This window comes from Branchiostoma floridae, chromosome 12 (genome assembly GCF_000003815.2).
Source record: "Branchiostoma floridae strain S238N-H82 chromosome 12, Bfl_VNyyK, whole genome shotgun sequence".
Classification (NCBI taxonomy): Eukaryota; Metazoa; Chordata; class Leptocardii; order Amphioxiformes; family Branchiostomatidae; genus Branchiostoma; species Branchiostoma floridae.
The window spans coordinates 1,909,075-1,919,537 of NC_049990.1; the positions used below are offsets into that span (position 1 = coordinate 1,909,075).

The 10,463-nt window shown below is 43.9% G+C and overlaps 2 protein-coding genes across 2 annotated transcripts in view; both read right to left on the bottom strand.

Annotated features, from left to right (window-relative positions):
• LOC118427944 (zinc finger protein 234-like) overlaps positions 1-4,150 on the bottom strand; it is a 10,309-nt gene extending 6,159 nt beyond the window's left edge. The window contains exons 1-2 of the mRNA XM_035837911.1: positions 4,095-4,150; positions 1,521-2,380 (exon numbers count right to left, since the gene is read on the bottom strand). Coding sequence (XP_035693804.1) covers positions 1,521-2,358 — 838 coding nt within the window. The 5' untranslated portion in view covers positions 2,359-2,380; positions 4,095-4,150. The remainder of the gene's footprint in view (positions 1-1,520; positions 2,381-4,094) is intronic.
• The window catches only part of LOC118427815 (zinc finger protein 678-like), a 161,529-nt gene that overhangs the window by 98,348 nt on the left and 52,718 nt on the right, over positions 1-10,463 (bottom strand). The gene's annotated exons all lie outside the window — the stretch shown is intronic.

Here is a 10,463-nt window from a genome sequence, read left to right on the forward strand (position 1 = left end):
TGGGGTTGTATGTCCCAAGTGCCGGAAAGTTCCACACGTAGCCCCCCTTTTCTTTTCTGTATGTATATTCTATCATATATGGCCTCTCTAACTCCCCGTTCAAACCAGCGGGCTTCGCGGTCTAGGATATCGGTTGATTGGAGGTTGAAGGAGTGTCCTTGGTCGTGTTCTAGGTGGTTGAAAATAGCAGAGTAGCTATTGGCGCTGGGTTTGCAATGTTCTTTGTACCTTGCCTTTAGTGGCCGGCTAGTCTCACCAATGTATGTGTTGGTGCAGTTGGGTTCTTCACATTTGAGTCTGTAGATTACATTGGCCTTAGTACCTTTCTGCGGTCTTTTAGCTCCTGCAACTAAAACAACAGGAGCTGATGACAAGTAAATGAGAAATTTCTCACGTTTCTCATGTAGTAACAAATTCAATGTGAAAGAAAAACTACATGCATGGTTCGAACTGTTTATTTGAAACAACTTTTTAACAAAATGGATCAATACAAACTACTAAAATCAACAACGAAGATAGATATTAATAAGTAAAGTGAACTTATCCTACAACAGTATTAACACCTCTGTTGCTCTATCGTTCTATATAAAGTATCCCAATAAACAACAAATATAGTAACTAAAATGGAAAATAACTTGTCTTACAAAATTATAAACACCTCTTTAGGTCTACTGTTCTCCCATCTAAACTGCAAGTCTAAAATCTATAACATTACGGAACATAGCTAGAGATACTATTCCTAGGAGAAAAGGAAAATAACACGTTCACCACTCTTTATCTTTAGACATTGACTTGCTACTGTTTAATTAATGTCGATGAAGGTACAAAAACAATCTTCAATGTTAAGTTCTAGTTCTACTTTACAAATCAGTGATAGTTTCTAGCTTTGTTACAAAATAAATGTTACGTTCTATTTACAAAAGGCTACTTCATTAGCAAACTATGCACCTTTACAGGAATTGCAAAACAGCAAACTTCTACTTCTCCTTGTAAACATACCTCGCTAATGTATGTGAATATGTAAACAAATATACTAAAACATGTTAGTTCTAGTTAACTTCTAGTTTGCTACGAAACTACCAAAACAAGATCTACAATAGTTGACTTCTAGTTTGATATGAAACAGTTCTAACAACATCTACAATATTCCATCATAGCAGTTACAAAACAGGAATGAATCTAAATATAGTACACATGCAACAAAACTGCCATCTTGGAAACTAAATTCTAGAATACAACGGGTAACTTAACTTCACCATTTACATGGGATCAAAATTAATGAATCCTACAACAGAAATGGCTGGCGTCTCAAAGACACGAACTGAACTTGCTTTACTGACAACATGTCAGTGCATGTAACTTTTCAGGGTCAACCGCTGAGTAAACTGTCAGATCTGATTCACTTCCCCACCTGCTGGCTACATTAGTACTCCTCACACCTGTCTCTCACCTGTGTGAGTCTTCCAGTGCAAATTACTGACTGAAATGCTAACTTAACTCCCTCACACTTGTTCAAGTTCATTTGTGAGTTTCCATGTGTTTCTTTAGTCTGTACTGCCGGCTGAACTGCTTGCTGCACTCCTCACACTTGTAGGGTTTCTCACCTGTGTGAGTCCGCATGTGAGTCTTCAGACTACCAAGCTCACTAAACTGCCTGCTGCACTCCTCACACCTGTAGGGTTTTTCCCCAGTGTGAGTCCGCATGTGCTTCTTCAGATCCCCGAGCTCGCTGAAGTGCCTGCTGCACTCCTCACACTTATAGGGTTTTTCACCTGTGTGAGTCCGCATGTGTGCCTTTAGATGATGGAACAAAGTGAACTGCCTGCTGCACTCCTCACAACTGTAGGGTTTCTCACCTGTGTGAGTACGCATGTGAGCATTCAGATTACCAAGCTTACTGAACTGCCTGCTGCACTCCTCACACCTGTAAGGCTTCTCACCTGTGTGAGTTCGCATATGTTCCTCAAGATGACCAGGTTGACTGAACTGCCTGCTGCACTCTTCACACTTGTAGGGTTTCTCTCCTGTGTGAGTCCGCACGTGACTCTTCAGAGCACCCAGCTGACTGAACTGCCTGCTGCACTCCTCACACGTGTAGGGTTTCTCCCCTGTGTGAGTCCGCATGTGACTCTTCAGAGCACCCAGCTGACTGAACTGCCTGCTGCACTCCTCACACTTGTAGGGTTTCTCCCCTGTGTGAGTCCGCATGTGAGCCTTCAGATTACACAGCTTACCGAACTGCTTGTTGCACTCCTCACATCTGAAGCGTTTCTCCTCTCTGACAGATCGCTCAGAAGAATCCCTTTTCGCCTTTCTGCTGACGTCACCCAAACTCTTGGCACTGCTTGTTGCCGACATCCTCCTAGATCTGTTGAGCTTTCTGTAGAGACAATAGGAATGGTCATGTTAGAAATGTTTCATCCATAGCTGTTTTGTCCCCAAGGCATAAAATTTTCAGTAAGGCGTGGTGAGGGGCGGAAGTAAGGTTTGTCTTTGCCACAGGAGCAAAATTTTCTTAGAAAAAAAGGCAACGAAAAGAATTCTCCCTCGTAAGCTCCAAGAGGGCCGGTTACACTCCTCCAGTCAGTCAGTATGTATAGAATACAACACGGTGTATTCCGTATAACCCTAGGTATCAGCCCGACCCGCGACGCCGTGTTATATTTTATGTATCATGGCAACCTGAGAAAACACATATTTTGATTAAAAATACACCAGAAGTTGAGAAAATTTGCTGCTCTCGAACAAAAACTGCTGCAACTGCAATGTTCCGACGTCCGACTTAGGTATTCGAATTTTCGACCGCGCTACACTCGGCGTGTTCAGATCTAGAGTATTTCAAATTATTCGATGGGAACGTGTGTGATGCAACTTCGAAGTGGCCTCCATAGCAGGCTCTCTATGGCCTTTTTTGCCTCATAGTACACTTTTGCTGGCCATTTCTTTTTGTACTGGGTCGCTGGCGTTTTCTGACTGCCGGCGCAATAGAGAGCCTGCTATATGGAGGCTAACTTCGAAGCCTGTGTGATACGGCTTTGTATCACACGGTCCGGAACACCCGTATCGAACGATTTCGCGTCACATGTATGATATAAAAGATATTATCGCATCTGCTTTAAGAATACCGAATTCGGACAGTAATCAAGGCAAATAACAGCAATGGGGGGGGGGGGCGAAATGACTGGTCTGGCGCTTTGGATATGCATTTGTACAATGTAGCGGACTTTCTTCGCGTTTTTATTTTTAAAAAGGTATTCAATCTGATTAACGTACGCGAAAGAAACTGAAACTGCGCAATTGTTTACGAGCATGACAATAGGATAAACACAAAGTTGGCGATTTCTGACGCTACACGCCGTACCCCTTCCTACAGTACAGTGAAAACAAAGAAATGGAGATTCTCCCGAATTTGTAGCAATTTCTCGGTAAAATGTGTGAAATTACTCGGTCAAACTTCACCAAAAACGGATTTTGGATTTTTTGTTTGTTACAGAAATTACAAGTTGTCCCCGAATGTGCAAAGAGAAAACTCTAAATTTGAAAACACACCCAAGCATCAGTTACTGAACCTCCCCGTAAAATGTGGAACACGCTATAATGAACACCAGGTGTCAGAAACGGCTGGAAGATTTCGGTCCAGGGGCGGACGTACATGTATCAACTGCGGTCTGTATACCGGTAAAACAGTTCAAACTATTATCAACAAAAGAATCATAAAAGAATGATCATCTATAAACCCTTAGACGGCCTCAAAATTTGTTTACCTTGTCTTCAACCTTTCTCCTTGATCCTTGCTTAAAGAAATCACCTATAAACCCCTCAAGGGCCCAAGAATTTTGTTTACGTTATTTTCCGTCTTCTTATTCGCATAAACATTGATGGAAAATTTCACCCAAATTTTCAGTTGCGAAAAACAGCAAAGCGCTTCAAAGAAACGTGTGTATCAATTCCTTCTGCAGACTTTGGTCCATTTTTTAGCACCCACAGAAGACAGTTGACGGGACCCCTACCAAAATCACGACACGCTTCAAATTATTCAGTTTTCTGTCAGATCTACAGACATTTTAGAGTCAAAACAGAACCGATCGTCTTACCTGAACAAACTTGAACCCTAGTCTTGCACAGAAACACCAGTAGGTTGTCTCTAAAGCCGCGAAAGTTGTGTTTTTTGCTTCGGAAGGACGGGAACTTTTCCGGACCCTGTCGACCTCGCCACTTCGAGTAAACAGGAAGCCGCGGTGGCGATGACCCGGAAGTATTCTCCTGTCAGGGGTCAGACACCCTCTCCTGATTACTCAACGGTTGTCGCGATATGTGGCAGGGACTGTCATTCTCGGACTGTTCAGCCACAGTCGATGTTGTAGGGCTGATATTAATTAGGATTTTATAATGGTCAATATTGACCGAAGGAGGCCATATGTCGCGATATTGCATTTTTCAAGCAGAGGTTCGGCTCAACTGTTTTTGACGTATTCCTAGGCGTTTTTTGTTAGGTTTTCTATTTTGTCCCCCCTTTCTTTGTGTCCTGAAAATAATATTTTTTCCCATGATCAAAGCCGGAGCCAAACCTCTGCTTAGCTGAATGCAGAGCCCACTGTATTACTCTAATAATTGTTGTAGCGTGGACGCACATTAAAGATTCTAGCCACACACCGGCTCTGTGATATCGGGTATTGGCTGGACCATGGTACAGAGATTGTTTGTCTTTATTTAACACTGAAACTCAAAGTCATTGGATGCCGATTATCTAATCATTTTAGTTTCCCAATACCACGTCAAACACACTGCAGCAGGACCTCCGGTCTTGGTATCTCGTTTGCCAAATACCCCATGTTCTTTTGGTTGGAATCTTTGGTTGGGTCATAAGTAGATGTGAATTTCCCATATTTCTCATGTACTTATAAATTCCAGGTGAAATAAAAACTACATGCATGGTTTCAACTATTTATTTGAAACAACTTTTAACAAAACTGGCGTAACTTTTAACAAAATGGATCAATACAAACTATTGAAATCAACAACAAAGATAAATATTAATAAGAAGTAAAGTGAACTTAATAATAAGTAAAGTGAACTTATACTACAAGACTATTAACACCTCTATTGGTCTACTGTTTTCCCATCTAACTGCAAGTCTAAAATCTAAAAAGTTACGGAACATAGCTAGAGATACTATTCCTAGGAGAAAAGGAAAATAAAAGTTCACTAATCTGCTTCTTTAGACATTGACTTAGTACTGTTCATTAAATGTCGATGAAGGTACAAAAACAATCTTCAATGTTACGTTCTAGTTCTACCTTACAAATAAGTGTTAATTACTACATTAGTTACAAAGTAAATGTTACGTTCTATTAACAACAAAAAAACTATGTTAAGTTCTACTCCGTGAGCAATCCATCAAACACGATCTACTGTGTACCTTTAAAGGAATTGCAAAACAGCAAACAAAATTACACTTTTTTCCTTGTAGACATACCTCACAACTGTATGTGAATATGTAAATACAGATACCAAAACGAGCTAGTTGCAATTAACTTAAAGTTTGCTACGAAACAATAAAAAAGGTCTACAAAATTCCATAGAAGTTACGAAACAGGAAATGAACTTGAACATGATACACATCCAACAAAACTTACATCTTGGAAACCAAATGATAGAATACTATGGCTAACTGAACTGAACCACATAACAGGAAAGGCTGGCGCCTCAAAAAACACGAGCTGAATGGACTACGTGTCAGTGCATGTAACTTTTCAGGTCCAACGGTTGAACCGCTGACAAAACTGTCGGATCTGATTCAGTTTCCCACCTGCTGGCTTTATTAGTACTCCTCACACCTGTTTCTCACCAGTGTGAGTAACCTTGTGCCTGCTAAGATGGCCAAGCTGAATGAAATGCTAACTTAGCTCCCTCAAACTTGTACAAGATCATTTGTGAGTTTCCATGTGTTTCTTTAGACTGTACTGCCGACTGAAAAGATGTAAGGATGCCGACATACTGCCGACTAAACTGCCTGTCACACCTTTAGGGTTTCTCCCCTGTGTGAGTCCGCATGTGTTTCTTAAGATTACCAAGCTCATTGAACTGCCTGCTGCACTCCTCACACTTGTAGGGTTTCTCCCCTGTGTGAGTACGAATGTGTCTTTTCAGAGCACCTAGCTCACTGAACTGCCTGCTGCACTCCTCACACTTGTACGGTTTCTCCCCTGTGTGAGTCCGCATGTGAGTCTTCAGAGCACCCAGCTCATTGAACTGCCTGCTGCACTTCTCACAATTGTAGGGTTTCTCACCTGTGTGAGTCCGCATGTGTTTCTTCAGATTACACAGCTGACTAAACTGCCTGCTGCACTCCTCACACCTGTAGGGTTTCTCCGCTGTGTGAGTGCGCATGTGACTTTTCAGACTCCCAGGCTGACTGAACTGCCTGCTGCACTCCTCACACTTGTAGGGCTTCTCCCCTGTGTGAGTCCGTTTGTGTGTCTTCAGCTGAATCAGCTCTCTGAACCTCATGCTGCACTCCTCACACCTGTAGGGCTTCTCCCCTGTGTGAGTCCGTATGTGACTCTTCAGATGCTCAAGTTGACTGAACTGCCTAATGCACTCCTCACACCTGTAGGGTTTCTCCCCTGTGTGAGTTCGCATGTGTTTCTTCAAAACACCCCGCTGACGAAACTGCTTGCTGCACTCCTCACACCTGTAGGGTTTCTCACCTGTGTGAGTTCGCATGTGAGTCTTCAGATGTCCCAGCTGACTAAACTGCCTGTTGCACTCCTCACACTGGTAAGGTTTCTCCCCTGTGTGAGTCCGCATATGCCTCCTTAGATCATCCAGCCGACTGAACTGCTTGCTGCACTCCTCACACCTGTGGCATTTCTCCTCTTTGGTAGATCGCACAGAAGAATCCCTTTTCACCTTTCTCCTGACGTCACCCAAACTCTGGACACTGCTTGTTGTTGACATCCTCTTAGATCTAGTGCAACTTCTGTAGAGACAACAGGAACGATCAAGTTAGAAATGATTCTTGAAATAGTTGAACTGTAATTTCCAACACCAAAATTGGACTCAACCAAATTTTTGACTGCACAGCATCAGTCTTTGTCAAGGAATGAACAATGAACAAGCCATCTACATCAGAGCTTTACAACCATCCCCGAACAGAGACGATGGGCGCCATAGACTTCCTTCAACCTATAATCCACTGCTTACTGAGTCACGTGTTCTATCTGCATAACGTGACGTCACGACAGCAGTGGATTGTTCATTCCTTGACAAAGACTTGTGCTGTGCAGTCGAAAATTTGGGTGAGTCCAATTTTGGTGTTGGAAATTACAGTTCAACTATTTCAAGAATGACTTCTACCAACACAGATGAACTTTCAAGACAAGTTAGAAATGTTTCATCCGTAGCTATTTGGTCCGCAAATGACCGCAATGCATAAATTTTTCCGTAAGGCGTGGTGAGGGGCGAAAGTGTGGTTTATCTTTAGCACAGTAGCACAATTTTCATGGAAAATGGAAGCAACGAAAAGAATTCTGCCTCGTGATCTCCAAGAGGGAAGTGGGAAATGCATACTCCTAGGCCGGCTACACTTCTTCAGCATATCACACCATAAAATCTGCGTGGAGATTACCAAATTCCGACAGAAATAACAGCAAATCACAGCAAACGCAGCTCAAATGCACTGGCAAGAACATGGCCTGACGCTTTGGATATACAGTAATATACATTAGCCAACTAATTGCAATTCGTCATATCGCATACTTCGGGGATCTGCATGAAATTCTGAAATGTAGCAGTCTGACGCTTTAGATAGATACTATTATACAATGTAGCGGTCTTTCTTCACGTTTTTATTTTAAAAAGGGGTTTTAATCGACTTAACGTATGCGAACGAAACATCTATTTTGTTTACGAGCATAACAATAGGATAAACACAAAGCAGGGTGATTTCTGATGCTACATGCCGTACCGCTCCCGTAGCGTTGACTTTATTAAGCTAAATGTGGTTCCGAATAAACTCAATGTTGCTAACTATTCTTCAAGGACTTTTTCCAAGGCTAGGAGATCCAACTCCAATGAAGCCTGGGCAAAGTTCAAGAGGTGTAGGAAGGGTGTTAAGCAGAGAGTTAGGAAGGCCCATAGGGATTATGTCTCCAATTACCTGGAGTCTAACATCGAGGATAATCCCAAAGCCTTTTGGAGCTATGTCAAATCCATCAGACAAGACTCTACTGGTGCGTCCGCCCTAAGACATCAGGGGGTGCTAACATCTGACCCCAAAGAAAAGGCTGATGCACTGGGGGCCCAGTTTGAGTCAGTGTTTACCAGGGAGGATAAGACCACCGTTCCTACCCTTGGCGAACCCAAAGCTCCAACTATCCCCTCCCTTAACATCACAGTGGAGGGGGTAGCCAAACAGCTCTCCTGTCTTAACCCCAGCAAGGCCACAGGACCAGACGGATTACCACCTCGCCTCCTGAAGACCGTAGCCGAACAAATTGCGCCAATATTACAGGTCATATTCTCCCAGTCAATATCCACGGGAGATGTTCCTGAAGATTGGAGAACAGCTAACATCGCTCCAATCTTCAAAAAGGGGGACAGAACCTTGCCATCAAACTATAGGCCGGTGTCTCTGACATCGGTCTGTGGTAAAGTGCTCGAACACATCGTGCACAGCCACATGATGAAACATCTAGACGCTCATGGCATTCTGTCCCCTGCGCAACACGGTTTCAGGAAGGGTCTGTCCTGCGAGAGCCAGCTGGTGCTTACCCTCCAAGACCTGGCCAAGAACATGGACCAGAACAAACAGGTCGATGCCGCGGTGCTTGACTTTAGCAAAGCATTCGATACTGTGCCACACGAACGTCTGCTGAGCAAGCTCGAGCACTATGGTATTTCTGGCCTCCTTCAGTCTTGGCTTAGGGCCTTCCCTACGGAGAGAACCCAGAGGGTTGTCTTTGACGGTGGAACATCTAAAGCTGTCAAGGTCACCTCTGGAGTTCCGCAGGGTACTGTGTTAGGCCCTCTGCTATTCCTGCTCTACATTAATGACCTACCCGATTCCGTAGACTCACATGTTCGACTGTTTGCTGACGATTGCTTGATTTATCGAACTATCAGCAAGCCTTCTGACGCACAAGGGCTGCAGTCTGACCTCGATGCGCTAACAGAATGGCAAAATCGTTGGCTCATGTCGTTCAACCCCTCTAAATGTCACATCCTCCATATCACCCGTAAAAAGCACCCCATCATAACTCAGTACTCCCTCTGTGGAGAAGCCCTTACCGGTGTTAAGTCCCACCCCTATCTTGGAGTACAACTGTCCGACGATTTGCGGTGGGACACCCATATCAACCACGCCACTAGCAAAGCTGGTAAGGTCCTAGGAGTCATTCGGCGCAACTTGACCCATTGTCCATCTAGGGTCAAGGCCACTTGTTACAAAGCGCTGGTACGGCCTCACTTGGAATATAGTGCCATCGTCTGGGACCCGTACACCAACAAAGGGATACAGGCGGTGGAGGCCGTCCAGCGCAGGGCAGCCCGAGTGACCCTAAATGACTACCGGCAGACTAGCAGCGTGACACAAATGCTTTCAGACCTGCAGTGGCGCCCTCTCTCCGAAAGGAGGAGGAACGCCCGCCTCACCTTTTTCTATAAAGTAGTCAACAATAATATTAACATAGACGCCAGCAATATTCTGAAGCCTGCCCAAGGGCGCACCCGGGGTAGTCACGACTTCAAATATCAACACATATTTGCACGCACCGATATCTACAAACAGTCTTTTTTCCCACGCACAATTCCCGAGTGGAATGCCCTGCCTGGCACGGTTGTAAGCGCTCCCAACGTTGAGCACTTCCGTGCCAGGCAGGCGGCCTGCCCGCCCTAACCCGGGAGCCTCAGCTCCCCCCCCCCCTACTTTTGCCCCTCGCGGGGTCATTTGGGGGTATCCTATGTAGATGTAGATGTGGTCCTCCACATTAAAAAAAAGGGAAAATTACGAAATGGAGAATCTCCCAAATTCTTAGCAATTTCTCGGTAAAAATGAGTGAAAATTACTCGGTCAAACTTCACCGAAATCGGCAGATTTTTGTTACAGAACTTACACGTTGTCCCTGAATGTTCAAAGAGAAAACGCTAAATTTGAAAATACGTCCAACTCCAAGCATCAGTTACTGAACCTCCCCGTGAAATGTGGTACACGCCATGATGAACACCAGATGTTGGAATGGCGGGGGCGGACAAAGGGGTTTACAGTATGCCGTGCATATATTAACTGCGCCCTGCATATAAGTAAGACGGCCGTTTTTACACCAATAAACAATACAGAAATGACTCTACAATTATTAATACACCTAAATATATCTACTTTCGTTTTTACGACTATAACCCTATTATTTTGCAAAAAGAAAGACCATCCATAAACTCCTGAAGGGCCCCAAAGTTTGTTTACG